The sequence below is a fragment of the Stegostoma tigrinum genome, chromosome 31 (assembly GCF_030684315.1).
Source record: "Stegostoma tigrinum isolate sSteTig4 chromosome 31, sSteTig4.hap1, whole genome shotgun sequence".
NCBI lineage: Eukaryota > Metazoa > Chordata > Chondrichthyes > Orectolobiformes > Stegostomatidae > Stegostoma > Stegostoma tigrinum.
The window spans coordinates 328,219-352,016 of NC_081384.1; the positions used below are offsets into that span (position 1 = coordinate 328,219).

General features: G+C 44.6%; 1 protein-coding gene across 2 annotated transcripts in view; it reads right to left on the reverse strand.

Annotated features, from left to right (window-relative positions):
* plekhh3 (pleckstrin homology, MyTH4 and FERM domain containing H3) overlaps window positions 1-19,779 on the reverse strand; it is a 52,649-nt gene extending 32,870 nt beyond the window's left edge. Inside the window, exons 1-3 of one of the 2 annotated variants that reach the window (XM_048560643.1) lie at window positions 19,603-19,779; window positions 16,314-16,366; window positions 9,729-9,823 (exon numbers count right to left, since the gene is read on the reverse strand). In XM_048560643.1, the coding sequence (XP_048416600.1) occupies window positions 9,729-9,823; window positions 16,314-16,366; window positions 19,603-19,722 (268 nt within the window). In that variant the 5' untranslated portion in view covers window positions 19,723-19,779. Of the gene's footprint in view, window positions 1-9,728; window positions 9,836-16,313; window positions 16,367-19,602 lie in introns of both variants that reach the window. The other variant, XM_048560642.1, reaches the window with a different exon arrangement.
* Between the last annotated feature and the right edge of the window lie 4,019 nt (window positions 19,780-23,798).

The window sequence follows — 23,798 nt, forward strand, 5'->3', positions numbered from 1 at the left end:
TAACCAGCAGCAGAGAGGCCCTTCAACCTGTCTTTACCTGACTGAGCTGAGGTGGAGCATCACAGAAAAACAATGTAGGTGACTGATAGGTATTGCTTTTGTGTCTCTTTTTATTGGCCAAGTAATTTAAATCATGAGATGTCATTACAGCTGGAGGACATAGTTCAGAGATTCACTTTTAAAATATTTAACATCTAAACTAATGAAACAGATGGAAAAAGTCACAGCTGGATGTCACCTTCTCGCTGTGGGACAAAGTACTAATCAGGAAATCACGGAGGTACGTAAGAAACGGACTACGATTATCACGGGTGATTTTAATCTGCACATTGAGTGGGCAAATCAGTTGGACATGAGCAACATGGGAGATGAATTTGTGGAGAGCAACCGAAATTGCTTTTTTAGAGCAGTAAAATCACAAACACTACCCTGGAACGGGCTATTTTAGAACTAGCAACGTCTAAGGAGGTGGAATTAAAAAGAGATTTTGTAGCCAAGGATCCTCTAATTGGTGGAAATCTCAACTTAGTTTGTGGAGCAGTAACTCAGGTCTCACACCAGTACCCTCAACTTAAATAAAGGCGCTTACAGAGGCATACAGAAGGAACTGTCTAACCTGGCTGGGAAAATAGGTTAAGGGGAAGATCAGTAAACACTAGTGAGACATTAAGCAAATAATAAAATGTGAGGCTGGATGAACACGGCAGGCCCAGCAGCATCTCAGGAGCACAAAAGCTGACGTTTCGGGCCTAGACCCTTCATCAGAGAGGGGGATGGGGTGAGGGTTCTGGAATAAATAGGGAGAGGGGGGGAGGCGGACCGAAGATGGAGAGAAAAGAAGATAGGTGGTGAGGAGAGTATAGGTGGGGAGGTAGGGAGGGGATAGGTCAGTCCAGGGAAGACGGACAGGTCAAGGAGGTGGGATGAGGTTAGTAGGAGATGGAGGTGCGGCTTGGGGTGGGAGGAAGGGATGGGTGAGAGGAAGAACAGGTTAGGGAGGCAGAGACAGGCTGGACTGGTTTTGGGATGCAGTGGGTGGAGGGCAAGAGCTGGGCTGGTTGTGTGGTGCAGTGCGTGGAGGGGACGAACTGGGCTGGTTTTGGGATGCGGTGGGGGAAGGGGAGATTTTGAAGCTGGTGAAGTCCACATTGATACCATTGGGCTGCAGGGTTCCCAAGCGGAATATGAGTTGCTGTTCCTGCAACCTTCGGGTGGCATCATTGTGGCACTGCAGGAGGCCCATGATGGACATGTCATCTGAAGAATGGGAGGGGGAGTGGAAATGGTTTGCGACTGGGAGGTGTAGTTGTTTGTTGCAAACCGAGCGGAGGTGTTCTTCAAAGCGGTCCCCAAGCCTCCGCATGGTTTCCCCAATGTAGAGGAGGCCACACCGGGTACAGTGGATGCAGTATACCACATTGGCAGATGTGCAGGTGAACCTCTGCTTAATGTGGAAAGTCATCTTGGGGCCTGGGATAGGGGTGAGGGAGGAGGTGTGGGGGCAAGTGTTGCATTTCCTGTGGTTGCAGGGGAAGGTGCCGGGTGTGCTGGGGTCGGAGGGCAGTTTGGAGCGAACAAGGGAGTCACGGAGAGAGTGGTCTCTCCGGAAAGCAGACAGGGGTGGGGATGGAAAAATGTCTTGGGTGGTGGGGTCGGATTGTAGATGGCGGAAGTGTCGGAGGATGATACGTTGTATCTGGAGGTTGGTGGGGTGGTGTGAGAGAATGAGGGGGATCCTCTTTGGGCGGTTGTGGCGGGGGCGGGGTGTGAGGGATGTGTTGCGGGAAATGCGGTCAAGGGCATTCTCGACCACTGTGGGGGGGAAGTTGCAGTCCTTGAACCCTGGACTGAAAAACCTTGACCTGTCCGTCTTCCCTGGACTGACCTATCCCCTCCCTACCTCACCGCCTATACTCTCCTCTCCACCTATCTTCTTTTCTCTCCATCTTCAGTCCACCTCCCCCTCTCTCCCTATTTATTCCAGAACCCTCACCCCCAACCCCCTCTCTGATGAAGGGTCTAGGCCCGAAACGTCAGCTTTTGTGCTCCTGAGATGCTGCTTGGCCTGCTGTGTTCATCCAGCCTCACATTTTATTATCTTGGATTCTCCAGCATCTGCAGTTCCCATTATCACTGAGACATTAAGCATTCAGCTTTTCAGAACACTCAGTAAAAATTTATTCTGGCCAAAAGGAACTCAATAATGAGGTTGTTAACAAAGATGGTCAGGGACAGCACCCAAGCAAAAGACTTAAAATCAGTGCAAATTAGTGGCAGGCCTGAAACTTGGGACTTCTTTTTTAAGAACCAGCACCAGATCACTAAGAAGCTAAGAAAAAAGGTGAAAACTGATCACAAAAGTAATATAAAAACAAACAGTGATCTTCAAGGGGTACGTAAAAAGAAAGAATAGCAAATGTAAGTGTCGGACGCTTGGAGAGTGCAACTGGGGAGTTAAAAATGGGGACCAAGGAAATGGCAGATACTTTAAAGCAGTCTTCTCGTGGAGGACTCAAGCATCCCAAAGTTTAAAGCTAAGTAAAGCGCTAACAGAGGAAAGATCTTGTAACACTCTACTGTGTATGACTAAATACTTTGTAATGGGATTCAAAGTAAACTGGTCGCCAGTACTTGATTGCCTGCCTCCGAAGGTTTTAAGGGAAATGGCTGCAGAGATAGCAAAGGCATTGGTTGAAATAGTCAAGAACTCATTGGATTCCGGGAGACTTCTAATGGACAGGAAAGCCACTAACATTATGTCCCTGATCAAGAGGAAGCGAGACAGAAACTAAGAAACTGTAGGCCATAACATCCAAAGGATTAACATCCGTTACTGGAAAAATGCTCGAGTCCATTATTAATGAAGAAATAGACTATATGATATAGTAGCAGATTAGTCATTCACCCCATTGCGTCTGCTCCACCATTTGATCGTGGCTGATATGTTTCTCATCCCCATTCTCCTGCCTTCTTGCTGCAACCCTTGATCCTCTTGCCTATTTATCTCAATCTTCACACATTTAATAACTTGGCCTCCGCAGCCTTCTATGCCAATGTGTTCAACAGATTTACCACCGTCTGAGTGAAGAAACTCCTCAGTTCCATTTTAAAGGGCTGTCCATTCATTCGGCGGCTGTGCCCTCAGGTCCTAGTCCCTCTTACTAGTGGAAACAACATCTCCACATACACTCTACTCAGGCCTCTCCATATTCTAAGTTTCAACTGGAATCCCCCCATCCTCCTAAAACCCCAACGGGTACAGACCCAGAGTCCTCAAATGCTTTTCATATAACAAACGCAAGATCATTCTTGTGAAGGGTCTAGGCCCGAAACGTCAGCTTTTGTGCTCCTGAGATGCTGCTGGGCCTGTTGTGTTCATCCAGCCTCACATTTTATTATCTATCATTCTTGTGAACTTCCTTTGGACTCCCTCCAAGGCCAGGGCATCACTCCTCAGATACAAGGCCCAAAACTACTCAATATTCTAAATGCCGTCTGACCAGAGCCTTATAAAGCCTCAGCAGTACATCTCTGCTCCTGTATTCTAGCCCTCTTGAGATAAGTACCACCATTGCAGTTACCTTCCTAACTGCCAAATGAATCTGCATGTTAACCTTGACAGAATCTTGAACTAGGACTCCCAGGTTCTTTTGGTGATTCAGATTTTTAAAACCTTCCCCCATTTGTAAAATAGTCTACATCTTTATTCTTCCTCCCCAAGTGCATAACCTCACATTTTCCCACATTTTATTCTACCTGCCACTTCTTTGCTGACTTGCCTAGCACATCCAAATCTTTCTGCAACCTCCCTGCTTCCTCAACATTCGCTGACCACCTGTCTTTATGTCATCTGCAAACATAGTAACAACACCATCAATTCCTTCATCCAAATCATTGACGTATAACGTGTATAGCTGTGGCCTCAACACTGACACCCACGGAACTTCAATGGTCACCGGCTGACATCTCTGAAAAGACCCCTTCATCCCGTTTCTGCTAGTCAATCAATCCTGCATCCACTCCAGTAACTCGCTCCTGACACCATAAGCTCTTGCTTATCGGCCTCCTGTGCAGCACCTTGCCAAAGGTCTTTTGGAAATCCAAATAGATCACATCCATTGACTCTCCTTTGCCTAGCTTGCTTGGTAACTCCTCAAAGAATTTCAACAGATTTGTCAGCCACAAACACCCCTTGAAAAAGTCATGCTAACTCAGCCCTATTTTGCCATGCACTTTCAAGTACTTAGCAATCTCATTCTCTAAAATTGTACCAACAGGTTCCCCTTCCAGTCAATTCAAAGTCTATTTAGAAAAGCTTAACACAATCAAAAGTAATGTGGTTTTGTGAAAGGCAAATCATATTCAACAACTTTGCTAGAGTTCTTTGAGGACATGACAAGCACAGTCAAAGAAGTGGAACTGTTAGATGCAGCGTATTTGTATTTCCAGAAGACATTTGACAAGGTGGCACATAAAAGTATATTTCTCATGACAGAAGTTTGTGGTATTGAGGGTAATGTACTGGCATCCATTGAGAATCAGTTAACATACAGTTGGGATTAGGGCCTTTTGGAGGTGGGAAATATGTAACTAATAGAATGGCACAAGTATCAGTTCTACAATCTCAATTATTTACTATCTACATTGTTGAATCAGAGGAGGGTACAGAGTGTGATGTATCCAATTTCACTGATGATACAAAAATAGGTGGGAGAGCACATTGTGATGAGGACATAAGGAATCTCCAAGGGGATATACAAAGGTTGAGTGAGTGGACAAAATCTTGGCAGATGGAATTTAATGTAGCAAATTGTGAGGTCATGCACTTTGGGTAGGAAGAATCAAAGGTTTAAAATAATGAAAGGTGATCTTATTGAAACATACAAGATTCTAAGGAGGCTTCACAGGGTAGATGCTGAAAAGACGTTTCAATAGAGGCGACAAACATTGAAAAATAAAATATTTTCAGGACAATTTCCAAGAACAGCATGTTGTAGATCCAACCAGGGATTAGCCTATTTTGGATCTGGTGATGTGTAATGGGATAGATTAGTCAATTATCTTGGTATGGCAGGTTGGCACAACATCGAGGGCCGAAGGGCATGTACTGTGCTATAATGTTCTATGTTCTATATGTTCTAAAAGACCCCCTGGGAAATGAGTCCGTAACGTAGTACAACTTAGCTTTTAGTTCGAAGGGCAGAATATGGGTTGGAAAATAATCTGCCAAACTTGAATAAGGGTAATTATAAAGGAATGATTTATATGCTCTTCATTTTCATTCAATCTGCCGATGTGAAAACTTTTGCACTCTCCAAAATTATATTCCATTTGCCAAATCTTTGCTCACTGATTTAATCTATCCATATCACATTGTTAGCGAGTTTTGAGAAGATTTGTAGCTCACGTTGAGGTTTTGGATGTAAGTTTGCTCGCTGAGCTGGAAGGTTCGTTTTCAGACGTTTGTCACCATTCTCGGTAACATCATCAGTGAGCCTCCTGTTCTTTTTCTCAGGAAATGACATCACCAACCCAAGGAAACCTAAACACATAAATAGAAAGCGGGACATAACACCAGCGCCTCACCCGAGGCCCACTGATGATGTTACCCAGAATGGTGATGAAACGTCTGTAAACGAACCTTCCAGCTCAGTGAGCAAACTTACATCCATATCACATTGTACAACCTGAGTCCTGGCCAGAAGGAAAATCAAGGGCCTTGGCCCACAGACAGCGAAGGATTGGAGATACACTTCCATGTAATGATGGCATGGGGGTGAAGGGGAATTTGCAGGTGGTGACATTCCTGTGTATCTGCTATCATTGCCATCATATATGGTAGTATTCATAGGTTTAGAAGGTGCTGTTGAAGGAACCTTGGTGAGTTTCTTGTAGGTGGTAGACAGAGTCTCAGAGTAATACAGCATGGAAACAGCTCCTTCGGCCCAAGCTGGTTAATGCTGACTATGGTGCCCACCCAGATGGTTCCAACTGCCCACATTTTGTCTATTTCCTTCTCAACCTTCCGATCATGTACCTACCAAAATGTTTTTTAAAACGTTGCTATTGCATGTGCCTCAACCACTTTCTCTGGCGGCCCATTCCATATATGCACCACTCTCCTCAGGAGGAAGTGGCCCCTCAGGTCCTTCTTAAATCATTCCGCTCTCACCTTAAACCAATGCCCCATCAATTTTGAATGCCTCATTCCTGGGTATAAGACTATACAGGCATTCATTGTATCTACGCCCCTCATGATTTTATACACCTGAATAAGGTCACTCCTTATTTTCCTACATTCCAAGGAATAAAGTCCTATCCTGGCCAAACTGTCCCTCTCACTCAATCCTACTAGTCCTGGCAACATAATGGTAAATCATCTTTGCATACTTTCCAGTTTAGTTATGTCTTTCCTAAAACAGGGTGACCAAAACTGTACACAATGCTCCAAGTACAGCATCACCAATGACTTATACAACTGTAACAATGTTCCAACATCTATATTCAACGCCACAACCAATGAAGGTCAGCATGCTAAATGCCATCTTCACCACGCTGTCCACCTGTGATGCCACTTTCAACGAACTATGTACTTGTACTCCTAGGACTCTCTGCTCCACACACTCCTCAGGACCTTTCCATTTACTGTACAACTACTACCTTGGTTTGACTTTCCAAAGTGCAACACCTCTCACTTTTCTGCATTGAATTACACTTGCCAATCCTCAGCCCACTTCCCTATCTGATCAAGATCCCACTGTAATTTTTGATAACCTTTCTCAGTATCGATGATACCTCCTAATTTTGTATCATCGGCAAACTTACTAATTATGCCTGGTACATTCACATCCAGATTATCTGTGTCAATAGCAAATAACAAAGACGCCGGCACTGACCCTGTGGCATACCACTTGACACAGGCCTCCAGTGCAAGAAACAACCTTCAACCATCACTCTCTGCTTCCTACCATTGAGCTAATTTTTAATTCAATTAGCTAGCTCTCCCTGGATCCCATGCAATTTAACCTGCATGACTAGGCTGCCGTGCGGGTAATTGTCAAAGACCTTACTAAAGTCCATATAGACAACATCCAGTGCCTGACCAACATCTATCCTGTTGGTTAGCTCTTCGAGAAAGTCTTAAAAGATTTGTCAGACATGACTTCCTGGGCACAATCCATGCTGACTATCCCTAATCAGACCTTGACTATCCAAATGTTGGTTGTTCCTGTCCCTCAGTATCATCTCCAATAACTTGCCTACCATTGATATCAGGCTCACTGGCCTGTAGTTCCCTGGCTTGTCTTTGCTACCTTTCTTAAACAATGGAACAACATTAGCCACCCTCCAGTCTTCTGGAACTTCACCACTGGCTAAAGATGAAGCAAAGATCTCTGCAAGGGCCTCTGCAATTTCTTCCCTAGCCTCCCATAACATTCAAGAATGGACATGATCAGGCCCAGGAAACTTTTCCACCCTAATGTGCTTTAAGGCTACAAACACCTCCGTTCTGGCAATATGTATGCATTCCAAAATATCCCCACTTGCTTCCCTTATTTCCTTAGCATCCATGATTCTCTCCTCTATAAACACTGAGGGGAAATATTCATTAAAAATCTCTCCCATCTCCTGTGTCTGCACACAAACAGCCATGCTGATCTTTCAGGGGACCTATTCTTTCCCCGGCCACCCTCTAACTCTTAATATAGCTATATCTCTTGGGATTATCTTTAACCTTATCTGCCAGATCCAGCTCACACCCTCTTTTTGCTCTTCTGACTTCTTTCTTAAGTGTGCTCTTACACTTTTTATAGTCATCTAGGGATTCACTTGAAACTGATAGCTTAACCCCAATGTATGCTTTCTTCTTTCAGCTGACCAGAGCCTCAATATCCCTCGTGTGTTGGAATAAATGCAGTTTAAACCAGGAATCTTTTCCATTCCTTTACTGTGTCCTTGGCTAACAACAGTAAACTTGCTCTTGACGGCTAATGTATTTTGTCCTGGCTTCTCAATGGCCTGTCTCTCTCTCCCACTCCCTGCCACACACCCCACCCCACCACCGCCATCCCATCTCCTCTCTACCACCACCACCTCCTCTCTCCCCTTCCCCCACCCCACCACCACCTCCTCTCTTCCTTTTCCAACCCCCATCAAACTAGTTTACATTACAACATACGTTGGTGGAGGTGGGAATGAATGTTTGTGGATGTGGCACCAATCAAGCGCGCAGTTTTGTTCTGGATGGTGTTGAACTTCTTGATGTTGTCAGGGCTGCACTCGTCTAGGCAAGTGGGGAGCATTCCATCACACTCTTGACTTGTGCATTGTAAATGGAGGACAGGCTTTGGGGGAGTCAGGAAGTGAGTTACTCACCATAGGATTCCTAGCCTCTGATCTGCTGTTATAGCCACAGTATTAATATGACCAGTCCAGGTCAGTTTCTGGTCACCCCCAGGATGTTGATAACAGAGAATTCAGTGATGGTAGTGTCTGGTGTCAAGATTCTCTTTTGTTGGAGATTGTCATAACTGGGAGATTCGTGACTCTGCATTATTCTAGTCTATATAAACATATATACATATCTTACAGTTCAATGAATATAACATGAATTCATTTGAGCCATTTTCCTTCTGATTCACTCAGTTCAACTGAACCAAAATTTGCCTTCAATACATTAGGAACCTAGATTCAGGCTCAGAGACTTAAATAGATTCTCACATCGCTGTAGTTGTTTGAAGTAAAATGACAGGTTTTGTATTTCTCAATTACTGGGACTTAGCAACCAGCATGGTGGTGTGTGGGGTGTGGCATAGCATAGCATGTGTGGCAGCATGCAGGGAGCCTGCAAGGGGAGTGTGTCTGTCTCTGTAAAGAGAGGTACCAGTGCCTATTCTTTCTAATGTTAGGGTGCGCAGATCACAGAGGTATACTTAGTGACCATATGAACTCAACATTTTAATATAGAAAGGGTAATTTTAAATAATAAATAGTCATTCAATAGACTGTGATTTAAACGTGTCAGGAAAGCGACTAGGACATAGACTGCCCATATGTCAATTACATTGCCCAATGACATTTTCAATGACACTAGAAAATGCAGTCTTATGAGAATCAGGATTAAGCCCCTATTTTAAAAACTGGGGTCAACCTCTGGGATGGGAGATAGGGAGCTTCATGCACGGGGACGGGGTTGGGGGAAATTTAGTGCAATTGAAGTCCAAACACTTTTGCTGGCCACAGAGAAGATTTGGACTTATTCACAAAGACCTCCATTTCTCACCAAAAAGTCACCGTTAATGTTTACTAGGGACATATGACCCTGATAAGTGTTTATTAATAAGACATCCAGAGGTCAGGCTTGTACTTCAGACCCTTAAATACAGAACAGCTCAGATGGGGCAAAGGCCTTTATCCAGATTTTTCTCTGGGTGATCATTCGCTGCCTTTGAGCGCCTCTCTGTGAGTCTGCTTCACACAATTGAGTGTGTGGTTCTTGAATCACATGTCCAAAGAAACCACAGTAAAATAGAAATTTTCCCATTATTGCCTATTCTCTTCTCTCAACTACATCAGCTTGAAGCTGAAAACATTCAGTTCTCCAACACAAAACAGCCAAAATTATTTATTTTTTGGCAGCTCAAAATTGAACATTGCTGTCACATCTTCCGAGATCTAGGGAGTAGTTACAAAATAATTATTGTATCAACTCGATCCAGGCCACAAACCTTGCATGATGATGCCCTGGTCTATACCAGTCACCATTTCTCTCTTCATTTTTTCTTTGGTCAGGCTCCTCCTTTCCCCGAGAATCTCTTCTGGTCTGAAACAACACCTTCAATCCTCAGAATGAATCAACTAGCAAGACTGTCAACTTAGCCTATAGTAAATCACTAATCAGAACTGAAATGGTAGCATTTTGGCAATGTTAGTATATTACAAGTCCAGAGGTTAGCCTATGCCTTGAAGACACAAGTCTGCATTCCACAACATAATTTTGAATTGAAATTCCATTGGTTACGAGAATGGAATAAAAACCTACTAACAGTGATCATAAAATTTCATCCAAACCCATCAGATTCCCTTGGGTCCTTCAGAGAAGGAAATTTGATTACCTGGTCCACATACATTTTGATTTTTATTTCTTATTAGGATTATTCCACAGCACAACATCGTGGGTCGAAGGGCCTGTACTGTGCTGTACTTTTCTACGTTCTATGTTCTATACATAGAAATTAGGAGTAGGCCATTCAGCCCCTCAAGTCTGTTCCATCATTCAAAACATTAATGCCAATTTGGCTTTAGCTTCAACAACAGTTTCCCATCTATCCCTGATAACCTTTGATTCCTGTGATACACAGCTAGAAAAGTTTTGAAATATCTTTAAAATATTCAATGGCTCCACCAGTATCTTGGGAAATGGCAAATTAATTGAACAGACTTATTGTGTCTGCCTTTTACCAATGAGCATACAAGGAACATCTTAGAAACAATTGTTAATCAGGTGGTGAAAAGGACAGAGGAACTTAAGACAATCACAATCATCAGGAAAAAGAACTGAGAAAATTAGGAGAATACAATCTGACAATTCCCCAGGTTCTGAGGGATCTCATCCTAAGGGCTTCCAAGAAGGGGCTATTGAAATAGTAGATACATTGGTTTTAATTTTCCAAAATTCCCTCAATTTGGAAAGGTCCAATCGAAATGGAATATTGTGAGGGGAGTCAAAGCAAACAGGGCATAGATGTGCATTTGAGATTTCCAGCAAATCAACCACATTCATTTTTAAAGAGAGAATAAGCTCAAGAGGCTAAGTGGGCTATTTTTGTACCCAATTTATATGCATATACAGTTCCACTCTCAAAGAAATTTCTCAGCTTAGAAAGAAGATGTATATGCAATGTTCCTTAGTCTAGACTCTCCCACAAGGGCAAACATCTTTTCTGCATCCATAAGACAATAAGGAATGAGCAGAATTAGACCATTCATTCATAGAATCTGCTTCACCACTCAATCATGGCTGATATGTTTTTGACCCCATTCTCCTGCCTTCACCCCATAATCTTTGATCCCCTTATTAATCAAGAACCAATCTCTGTCTTAAATACACTCAATGACTTGGCCTCCACAGCCCTCTGTGACAATGAATTCCACAAATTAACCAGCCTCTGGCTGATTAAATTCTTCCTTATCTCCTTCCCAATTCTTCCTTATTGGGTGGCATGGTGGCTCAGTGGTTAGCACTGCTGCCTCAGCACCAGGGACCCGGGTTCGATTCCTGGCTCGGGCGACTGTCTGTGTGGAGTTTGCACATTCTCCTTGTATCTGTGTGGGTTTTCTCCGGGTGCTCTGGTTTACTATCACAGTCCAAAGTTGTGCAGGTTAGGTGGATTGGCCATGCTAAATTGTCCATAGAGTTCAGGGAGGTGTAGATTAGGTGGACTACAGGGGGATGGGTCTGGGTGGGATGCTCTGAGGTTCGGTGTGGACATGTTGGGCCAAAGGGCCTGTTTCCACACTGTAGGGATTCTATCTCAGTTTTAAAGGGTCACCTCTTCACTTTGATGCTGTCTCCTCAGATCCTTGTTTCACCTACTAGTGGAAACATCAGCTCCACATTCACTCTGTCCAGGTCTCTCAATATTCTGTACATTTCAATCATAATCGCCCCCTCATCATTCTAAACGCCAGTGAGCACAGACCAAGTTCTCAACTGCTCCTCTTAAGATAAGCCCTTCCTCTGGACTTTCTCCAAAGCCAGTACATCTTTCCTTTAGAGACATGGCCCAAAACTGCTCTCACTATTCTAAATGCAATTTGACCACAGCCTTATACAGCTTCAGCAGACCATTTCGGTTCATATATTCTAGCCATCTTGAAATGAATGTCAATATTGCATTTGCCTCCCTACTGCCAACTGAACCTGAATGTTAGCCTTAAGAGAATCCTGAACTAGAACGCCCAAGTCCCTTTTCCCATTTTGAAAATAGTCCATATCTCTATTCTTCCTACCAAAGTGCAGAACGTTACACTTTCTCACATTGTATTCCATTTGCCACTTCTTTCCCACTCTGCTAATGTGTCAGTGGCCACACCAGTTTCTCGACACTAGCTGTCCCTCCACCTATCTTTGTGCCATCTGCAAACTTAACAACAAAGCCTTCAGTTCCTTCTTTAATGTATGCTGTGGTCCCAAAACTGAGCCCTGCAGAACTCCACTAATCACCAAATGCCATCCGGATAAAGACCCTCTATCTCTACTCTCTGCCTCCTGCCAGTCAGCCAATCCTCTCTCCGTGCCAGTATATCGTCCTTAACACCATGGGCTCATCTTATTTAGCAGTTTCCTAGGCAGCATCTTGTCAAAAACCTTCTGGAATTCTTATATATTTGAGAGGCATGAAATCCCTTTGACAAAGCCATGTTGACACTGCCTTATTTTACCAAGCATTTCCAAATACTTAGCAATCTCATCTTTAATATCAGACTTAAAATTCCTACCAACGACTGACGTCAAGCTAACTGGCCTATAGTTTCCTGTCTTCTGCCTCCCATCTTTCTTGTCACATTAGCCAAACTGGAATTGTCTGGATTTACCCTAAGTGCTTGCAGGATATTGTATGTGTCTATAAGATCACCTCATTCTTTTAAGCTCCAATAGGTACAGTCTAAAATGCCAATAGCTCAATCTGTCCAATCTTTCCACAAAGGATAACCATTCCCATTTGAAGTACCACATGAGTGACATTTCTTTAAAAAACTCCAAAGCATTTATTTCCTTTATGTAAGGAGACAAGTCATACATGGTACTCTGGACGTGGTCTCACCAATTCTTTAATCAAGCACAGCAGGACATTGGAATATGAAAATAGCAATGCCCTTCCAATAAATTACAACATTCCATTTGCCTTCCTTACCACTTGCTGCATCTGCATACTACAAGGACAGACACATCCCTCTATGCTGCAGAATTGCGCAATTTCTCTCTATTTAAATAACATACTGCTTTTTTACTAACAGCCATTTTGGCTATTTGTGTCTGGTAATGTGGAATGAGACAAGTTCAGTAAATGATCTCAGAGTAAAAGATTCTCTAGGAAACACAGAATGGTGCAATATAATATTCAGATTGAGTGTGAGAAACTCAGGTTTGACACAACTGTGCAAAATTTAAATAAGAGTATTTACAAGCGATGAGCGCAGAGCTGGCTGGAGTGAACAGAAAAGGAGTTTAGATCAAGAAAAATGGGAGGCATTTAAGAAAAAAGCTTACATAAAGATATATTCCACTGGAAAAGGAGAATTCTAGAGTGGATAAGCTGACCATAGTTAACCAAGGACGTTAAGGGTGGTATGGAATTTAAAGAAGGGATACACAAGGTAGCAAAGATTAGTGGTACACAAGAGAATATGGAAAATTTAAAAAAGAACGGAAGGTGACCAAATAAAAAGAGGGCGTAAGTATAGGTTGAAGGTATACTAGCGAGTAATATAAAAACGAGCAGTGAACTTCTTTGAAAATGTACATAAGACGACAGAATTGAAAGTGAACATAGACCCCTGAGAGAATGGAGCTAGGGAAAGAATAATGGGGAACTAGGAAAGGGCAGAGAAGTTGAATGAGAGATAACGGGAACTGCAGATGCTGGAGAATTCCAAGATAATAAAATGTGAGGCTGGATGAACACAGCAGGCCCAGCAGCATCTCAGGAGCACAAAAGCTGACGTTTCGGGCCTAGACCCTTCATCAGAGAGGGGGATGGGGTGAGGGTTCTGGAATAAATAGGGAGAGAGGGGGAGGCGGACCGAAGATGGAGAGTAAAGAAGATAGGTGGAGAGAGTATAGGTGGGGAGGTAGGGAGGGGATAGGTCAGTCCAGGGAAGACGGACAGGTCAAGGAGGTGGGATGAGGTTAGTAGGTAGATGGGGGTGCGGCTTGGGGTGGGAGGAAGGGATGGGTGAGAGGAAGAACCGGTTAGGGAGGCAGAGACAGGTTGAACTGGTTGAATGAGTTGAATGAATGAGTTGAGAGAAGTTGAATGAATGCTTTGCACCAGTCTTCTTAGTAGAATACATCAACAGCATTCTAAAACTACTAAATAGCCAAGAGGGAAGGAAGATAAATACAATAACAACCAGAGAAAAGAACTAGGTAATGTAATAGGGTTAAAGACAGATAACCCTATACCTGATGGGATGCATCCTAATATATTCCAGGAAGTAGTTAAAAGATGGCGGATGCACTGATAGTAATCTCGTAGAATCCTCAGATTCTGGAAGTGTCCCACAGGATTGAAAAATCACCTACGTAACACCCTTGTTCAAAAATGGAGTAAGACAAAAATCAGCTAACTATAGGCCAGTTAGCTAAATGGCTATCATTGCGAAAATAAGTCTATTTGAAAGGATGTAATGGCAGAGCATTTAGAAGTACATAACATAACAACAGGTTGACCCTGCTTAGTTTCGGTTGGGCAGGGAGAATAGGACCCATGGGCACAGCCTTAAAATTAGAGGGGATAAATTTAAAACTAAAATGAGACGACATGTCTTCAGCCAGAGAGTGGTGGGCTTGTGAATTCATTGCCACAGATTGCAGTGGAGGCCAGGACGTTGGATGCCTTCCAGGCAGAGATCGACAAATTCTTGATCTCAAAAGGAATCAAGGGCTACGGGGAGAGTGCAGGGAAGTGGAGTTGAAATGCCCATCAGCCATGATTTAAATGGCGGAGTGGACTTGATGGGCCAAATGGCCTTACTTCCACTCCTATGTCTTATGGTCTAACCTGGCTTCATGAGGGAAAAACATTCCTGACAAATTTATTAGAATTCTTTGATGAAATAAGAAGCAGGCTAGATAAAGGGGAACCAGTAGATGTAATATATTTCAATGCACACAATATGGTACCATACAAAAGGGTACTTCATAAAAGTCACAGGTGTTGGAGATAGCACATTAGCATGGATAGAGGATTAGCTAACTAGAACAGGAGTGTATTGGAGCCAGATGGCATTTTCAGCATAGCAACCTGTAATGAATGGAGTAGCACAGAGATCAATGTTAGGATCACAATTATTTAAAAAATATATTCATGACATTAACGATGAAAGTGAACATACTTTAGCCATGCTTAAAAGGTAGGAAGGCAAGGAGTGAGGATGGCAGAGTTTACAGAGGGATATAGTGAGTGGACAAAATCTTGGCAGATGAAAGATAATGTAGGAATACTTCCAACTCCCTGGTGGGAAATACAAAAGAGCTGAAAATTATTTAAGTAGGGAAAGACTGCAAAATGCTGCAGCACAGAAAGATCTGAGAAGCACAAAAAGTTCAACAGGTAATACAGAAGGTAAATGGAATGTTGTCATTTGTTTCAAAGAGAATAGCATACAAAAATAGGGATATCATGCAAAAATATGCAAGGAAGTAGTTAGACCACATCTAGAATAAACAATTTTGGTCCCTTTATCTAACGAAAGATAGTCCCACTGGCGGCAGTCCAAAGAAAGTTCACTGCTTTGATTCCAGGTATGCAAAGATTTTCTTAACCAGGAAAGTTTGAGCAGATTGCACTTGATTTTGTTAGAGTTTATAAGTATGAGAAAAGACCTCATTAAAGCATGAGATTTTTAAGGCTTTACTAAGGTTCAAAGAAACAATGTTTCACTTGGTTGATTCAGAGAGGTTGTTTAACTTGGGGGAAGAGTCTAGGGCCGGATGGTATCATATCGTATCTTGATAAGAAATTTCCCAGTTTGGACAGAGACGAGGAGGACTTTCTTCTCTTGGAGGTAGTTAATCTGTGGAATTCTTTGCCACAGAGAGTTAAGGCTGGAACATTAAGTATACCTAGCTGAGACAGACAGACAGTTTTTTTTAAATCAGAAAGGGAATCCAGGGTTATTATGAAAAACAGGAAAATGGAACTCAGGATTATCAGATCAGTCATGATCTCATTGAATGGCAGAGTAGATTCAATGGGCCGAACAGCCTTACGTTCCCACATCTTATAGAATATTTTAAGGTCCCAGAGCTTTTGCTTTTCTGAAATCTGGACTCTTTTGTGGTGCAGTCATCAAGAGGAAAAAGACAAACACATTGCTTCGTAAACATCTGATAAGAGTAGCTGCAAATCTAAACTAACACTACATTCAATTTAACTTCCACTAGAATACTGACAAGTTAAACTGTTACTATATCAGAGGGTGAAGAACTGAGAGCCTCAGCCTCAAGTGAAAATGACTCCAACAACACAAAATGCAGTGACTTTAGTTCACAATATGGGGTATACCATGATTCAGAAATTTGTTACCTGTCTGCGGTATCAACAGCCAATGACTCAGTTAGGTTCAGATCTGAAGATGCCTGAATTAGAAACAGAAAATATTTAGCATCATAAAAGAGACACAGCAACATTTAATTGTAATATTAACAAAATATCGCAGATGTGAAAAATCTGAAATGAAAACGGTGTGCTGGAGAAACGCAGAGATAATAGGAACTGCAGATGCTGGAGAATCAGAGATATTAAGGTGTGGAGCTGGATGAACTCAGCAGGCCAAGCGGCATCTTAGGAGCAGGAAAGCTGATGTTTAAGTCTAGGCCCAAAACATCAGCTTTCCTGCTCCTAAGATGCTGCTTGGCCTACTGTGTTCAGCCAGCTCGACACCTTGTTATGCTGGAGAAACTCAGCTGGTCTGGCAGGATCTGTGGAGAGAGAAACAGAATTACTGCTTCTAGTCCAAAATAACCCTTCTTCTAAATTCCATCTTGATAAACTTGACTATACTCCATTTCACAACAAGCAGCAAGGATGACTGGACAGTGGCTATTGTTGCACCTTTGGTTAAGAAATGTTGTAAGGAGAAGCTTGGGGACTATAACCTGTGAGACTGACTTCATGGGTATTTTGGTGGAGGTAATTCTGAAAGATATGCTTTATGTGCATTTGGAGAGGAAAGGAATTATTAGGGTTAATCAATGTTTTGTACAAGGGTAATCATGTCTCACAAATCTGTTTCAGTTTTTTGAGTAAGCAACCAAAAGATTGATGAGGGCATAGTGGTAGACATTGTTTCCTTGGACCTTAGTAAAACTTTTGACAAGGTTTGCATGCTAACTAATTTGTAAAGGTAGAACACATGGGATTCAGAGCAAGCTAGCCAATTGGATACAAAATTGGCATAATAGCTGGAGACAGAATGATAGTAGCAGGTTGTTTTTCAAATCGAAGGCCTGTTACCTGTGGTATTCCACAGGGTCCACTTTTGTTTGTCATTTATATGAGTTATTCAAATGAGAATATAGAGGGTGTGGTTAGTAATTTTGAGGACAACACCAAAATTGGTGGAAAATGTGAGTTGATTTATCATTGTCACATGCACCTAAGTACAGTGAAAAGCATTGCTTTGCATGCAGTTCAAGCAGATCATACCATACAAAGATCATAGGGTGGTACAGCGAGAAACAACGTTATGACTGTAAAGAAGGCACACAAAAAGCAAGATCAACATTAAATTTGAAATTTGACAGGTCCATTCAGAAGTCTAACAACAGTGGGGAAGAAGCTGCTCTTGAAACTGTGGGGACGCGTGTTTTAAGCTTTTGCATCTTTTGCCTTATGGAAGAGATTACAACTGGGGTGGGAGAGGTCTTTGACAATGATAGCTGCCTTTCTGTGGAAAAAGCAGTGTAGATGGAGTAAATAAATGGAAGGTTGGCTTGTGTGATGGTCTGGGCTATAATTTCTGCAATTTTCTGTACTTAGAGACTTGGATAAAGCAGCTACCGTACCAAGCCATGATGCTGATAGAATGCCTTCAATGGTGCATCTCTAAGAGTTGGTGAGCAAAGAGTGTTATTTAGGATTTGAATCTTTTTAAGCTTCTTCATCAAGTGAACAATCCCAACCCCTCCATCCATCTACCCACTAAAGTCCCTTAAACTTGGAACCATTTTTATTCATCTTTACTGCACTGTCTCTACTGAAGACCTTGAGCTCCAGACCATGCAGCAGCACAGCCAAACTGTTCTAGTAGTTAAAACACTGGCATCTATCCAACAATGTGGAATATTGTTCAGTTATGTTATTTATACAAAAATGCTCTCTAAGGCCATCACATCCTTCCTAAAGTGTGAAGAAAGTCATGACAGACTCAAAAGATTAACTCTGTTTTTCTCTCTCCAGATGTTGCCAGACTTATTGACTTTCTCTCGCATTCTGTGTTTACTCCTAAAGCAAAGCTTCTATAATGGGATGAGGCCAAATCATTTTGTATGAGTTTATATAACCTCCATGTTCTAGTAGTCCATACCTTTCTATATTCTAATTTTGTTCACCAGCCTTTTATGTAGTACTTCACCAGACAGCTTCTTGAAAACTATATTTGCAACATGCACTGCATCCTCTTCATCAACCCTTTTTGTTTCAAAAAATTCAATGATTAGTCAAGTACCTCCCTTGCCCTAATTGCTCAAACCTCCTCAAATGCCTGCTGATTCTTTTCCAGACCCACTGCCCAAAAGGGTTTTTTTTCAAGAAGCAGAAACCATCATCACAGTTTTTAATTTAAAAAAAAGGATATGTATTTAAACTGTTTTAACCTCCAGGATTACAAATCGAGAGGTACAAAGTTGGATTACGCTTTTCTGGCCCAAACAGGATGAACCAAATGAGTGTCTTGTGTGCTGCAAACATCTATGATTCTGGGATCAGACAGCACAGGAGACTGAAACATTAGAGTCAAATTCCACTCAGTCTTTGATGCTTTATTTTTAAAATGAATTTCATTCATTGAGAAAACTGGGTGGCAGTAAATACATCAATACAATGTGGACTGGCCACAGATACTGAGGCTAACAGCAGTAACTCCAACATTTATTCTTCAACTAAAATACATTGACACAATTGAGAAAGAACAAATGGAAAATGGACTCAGGAGCTATCTGGGATTATCCATATCCAATCAAGCCCCATACCCCAGCAACTTCAACACATCAACATTCAGATCTCGAAAAGACAAAATTTAATATTCCCCAGTCAACCCTATCGACCAATTATCCCCAGAGATCCCAAGACACAATTCTTCCTAAGTTCCTAATCACACTTCCCCATACCCACACTCCCGCAGTGCTCCACCCCAAACCCCAACTTTGCTCCACTGTCCCCTGAACCCCCTACAATTCCACTCCCCACCCCTCAGATCAAGCCCCCTTCAGACCCTACTCCCCCAGCACCAACCCCCCCCCCTCAGACCCCACTCCCCCACGACTAACCCTCCCTCAGACCCACTGCCCTGGCACCCTCCCCCCATCTGACCGACCACCCATTCTCCCATCTCCCCACCCCCAGGCCCCACTCCCCCAGCACCAACCCTCCCCCAGACCCACTGCCCTGGCACCCTCCCCCCATCTGACCGACCACCCATTCTCCCATTCCGCCGCGCCCCCCAGACCGCACTCCCCCGGCACCGTCTCCCCCTCAGACTCCACCATAACCAGACCACCCCCCTCCAAGCTGCTCAATCCCGCTCCTTCCCCAGATCCAGGCCTGAGCCTAGGGCTTGCCCGTGATGCAGTGCCGATCCCCGGGGCCCACTCACCCGCTCCTTCTGCAGCTCCTGGAGCTCCTCTGCTTTTTCGGTTTCTCCATATTCGCGGCGGGATAACAAAGTGAAGCCTCTCCGGCAGCACGGCCACAAACACAGAGCCCGCAGCGGCATCGGCCTCGAGGCCTGTCAGACTCGGGACTCGGAGCGAGAGTAGCCCGGTACGCGGGGGAGGGGCAGGGGCAGGGAAGAGGGCGGGGCCGGGAGGGAGGGATCGAAGGTGGAGCAACGGGGCGGGGCTGTCGGAAGGTGAGTGAGGGGACGGTTCAGGGGCGCGGCGGGGGCGGGATCGAAGGTGGAGCAACGGGGCGGGGCTGTGGGAAGGTGAGTTAGGGGACGATTCAGGGCGCGGGGCCGGGGCAGGGGAGAGGGTGGGAAGAGGGCGGGGCCGGGGGGGGCGGGATCGAAGGTGGAGCAACGGGGCGGGGCTGTGGGAAGGTGAGTGAGGGGACTGTTCAGGGGGCGGGGCCGGGTCTGGGGCAGGGGAGAGGGTGGGAAGAGGGCGGGGCCGGGGGGGCGGGATCGAAGGTGGAGCAACGGGGCGGGGCTGTGGGAAGGTGAGTGAGGGGACTGTTCAGGGGGCGGGGCCGGGTGTGGGGCAGGGGAGAGGGTGGGAAGAGGGCGGGGCCGGGGGGGCGGGATCGAAGGTGGAGCAACGGGGCGGGGCTGTGGGAAGGTGAGTGAGGGAACGGTTCAGGGGGCGGGGCGGGGGCGGGATCGAAGGTGGAGCAACGGGGCGGGGCTGTGGGAAGGTGAGTGAAGGGACGGTTCAGGGGGCGGGGCGGGGGCGGGATCGAAGGTGGAGCAACGGGGCGGGGCTGTGGGAAGGTGAGTGAGGGGACGGTTCAGGGGGCGGGGCCGGGGAGGGGCGGGATCGAAGGTGGAGCAACGGGGCGTGGCTGTGGGGGCAGAGAGCGAGGGGACGGTCTGGGGGCGGGGCCGGGGGCTGGAGGGTGAACCACGGACTAGGCGGGAGCGGAGCTCCTCTCCCGGGGCGCTAAGGCACGGCGGTGTGGCGATCCGGGGGTTTCCGAGATTGTGCTGGGGGTGGGGGAGACGGGGAGGGTGCTCCAAATGGGAAGGGATTCCCTTGTAGAGGAGTTCCCAGGCATCACTATAGGAACCCTTGCTTTTCCTGATTATAAATTAATGACCAACATCTTGGGTGAAAGGGACAATTTCAAAGTTTTCACTTGACACAGAACTTGGAAGAATTATAAACCGTGAGAAGTGTGGAACTCTATAAGGACATTGACAAGTTGGTGAGTGGGCAGATAGGTGGCAGGTGAGGTTAATGCTCAGTGGGAAGAATATTGAAAGACAATATAAAATCGCTGGTACAATTCTAAAGGGGCTGGAAGAACTGAGGAGTTATATGGGCACAGATCAGTCAAGGCAGGCAGACAGAGGGAGTGCTTAATAGCGCACAGTGACCTTGGCTTTATAATTGGGGGCATGTAATGAAAAAGCAAGGAGGACTTAAGAGTTATAGAGGCCAATCTGCCCATCAAGTCTACACTGAACATCCTGCCCAATCACTGTACCTTGCCTTTAACATGGCTTGCACAAGGCACTAGTTGGACCTTAGATGGAGTATTGTGTATAGTTGTGAGCACCATATTGTAAGAAAGATGTGAATGATTTGGAGGGAGTGCAGAAGTAATTTACAAGAATGGTTTCACAGATGAGGAAACTTCAGCTCTCATGATCGATTGAGGAAGTTGGTCTTATATTCCTCGGAGGGAAAAGGCTGAGAGGAGATTTGGTAAGGGTTTTTTTCAATCATGACCTGACTGGACTGAGTAAATTGGGAAAAGAATAGCAATAATCAAGTGCCCTTCCAGTTACTCTTACTCCTCCAAGATAGTAGGAACTGCCGATGCTGGAGTCTGAGATAACAAGGTGCAGATCTGGATGAACACACTAGGCCAGGCACCATCAGAGGAACAGGAAGACTGATGATTTGGGTCTACATGTTCAAGAAGGATCCAGATCTGAAACGTCAACTTTTCTGCTCCCCTGATGCTGCTTGGCCTGCTGTGTTCATCCAGCTCTAACCTTGTTAACTATCACTCCTCTGCTCCTTCCCCACAGCCCTGACTATTTTCCTCTTCCACATTAATGGAATCTGTGTCCACTGCCTTGTCAGGCACTCAAACCAAACACTAAGTGCCCATTGCATTAAATAAACCTTTACTTATGCTGTCTCTAGCTCTTTTCCTTTAAATCCGACACTCTGGTCATGACCCTTCTGTCCCTTTCTCCTGACCCATCTCTGCTCTCAGAAGAACAACCCCAGTCCCTCGATAAAACCTCCTGGCTTGATAACAGCAATATTACACGGAGGCTATGGTTTCATTGGACCCCATTTGGACCCAACTGGGAATCAGCCATAATTAACTTGTGGAATTAACCAAACTCTGTAAAAGGTTTCTGGTTCCTCAACCCAAGAGCTACCAGACATCCATCAGCACCACTAGGAGCAATGGGTACTGCAGACAGCCCATAGAAAAAGAGATAGTAGGAACTGCAGATGCTGGAGAAACTGAAATAACAAGGTGTAGAGCTGGATGAACACAGCAGGCCAAGCAGCATCTTAGGAGCAGGAAAGCTGACATTTTGGGCCTAGACCCTTCATCAGAAATGGGGGAGGGGAAGGAGGTTCTGAAATAAATAGGGAGAGAGGGGGAGGTGGATAGAAGATGGATAGAGGAGAAGATAGGTGGAGAGGAGACAGACAGGTCAAAGAGGTGGGGGTAGAGCCAGTAAAGATGAGTGTAGGTGGCGAGGTAGGGAGGGGATAGGTTAGTCCAGGGAGGACGGACAGGTGAAGGGGGCAGGATGAGGCTAGTGGTTAGGAGATGGGTGTGGGACTTGAGGTGAGAGGAGGGGATAGGTGGGAGGAAGGACAGGTTAGGGAGGTGGGCACGAGCTGGACTGGTTTTGGGATCCGGTAGGGTGAGGGGGGATTTTGAAGCTTGTGAAGTCCACATTGCTTCCATTGGGCTGCAGGGTTCCCAAGCGAAATATGAGTTGCTGTTCCTGCAACCTTCAGGTGTCATCATTATGGCACTGCAGGAGTCCCATGATAGACATGACATCTGAGGAATGGGAGGGGGAATTGAAATGGTTCCCAACTGGGAGGTGCACCTGTTTATTACCTCCATTTCCTACCTACTAACCTCATCCCACCTCCTTGACCTGTCCGTCCTCCCTGGACTGACCTATCTCCTCCCTGCCTCCCCACCTACACTCACCTTTACTGGCTCCATCCCCGCCTCTTTAACTTGTCTGTCTCTTCTCCACCCATCTTCTCCTCTATCCATCTTCGATCCACCTTCCCCGCATTCCCTGTTTATTTCAGAACTCTCTTCCCCTCCCCCTTTTTTGATGAAGGGTCTAGGCCTGAAACATCAGCTTTTGTGCTCCTAAGATGCTGCTTGGCCTGCTGTGTTCATCCAGCTCCACACTTTGTTACATTCAGTCTTCAAACTTTGATGTTACAACATTGCTCTGTAATGAGGTAATTCTAGGTATTTTCGAATCAACCTGCTCTGAGATGTTATTTCATACTGTTATAACATCCAAGACTGGCCTCCTGGTTGTGAGGTAGGGACAGTACCACTGTACCACAAGAGCTCCCATCCCTCTCACTCATTGCAGTAATTCTATGCTGAGGTAAACTCTGGACACAGTAAGAGCTAACACATTCTTCAGTTTCTCCTTTGGCCTTCATAGCTTTGCATTGGGGTTCTGGATTTCCTCATTTACTTTAGGATCAGACATCAGGAACAGGAATGATTCAGGATCTGGTATCTTGTCCCTCTTTAAGCCATGATAAAGTGTTACGTTGGGTGTTTTGAATATTCAGTCGCATTTGGTTGAGAAATACAGTTGTTTTTGTCCCTCCAATTGCTGTTAGCAGCATGCCCACAAAGCTTAACAACCAGATTATCATCACTACAGGCACAAGGCCTCATACCAGTTATTGAAAGGAGCCATTGCAATACGCACAGAACGAACTGCACGGCTAGGATGCAATTTCATGTTTTAATCCTTCATTGGCTACTGCTATGAGGAATGGAGGGGCCCAACTCTAAACACATTATGGAACATTAGTAAACTATTTAACTCCTCAAGCCTGTTCCATTTATTAAGATCTGATGTGAATTGATTGTAACCTTCAATTC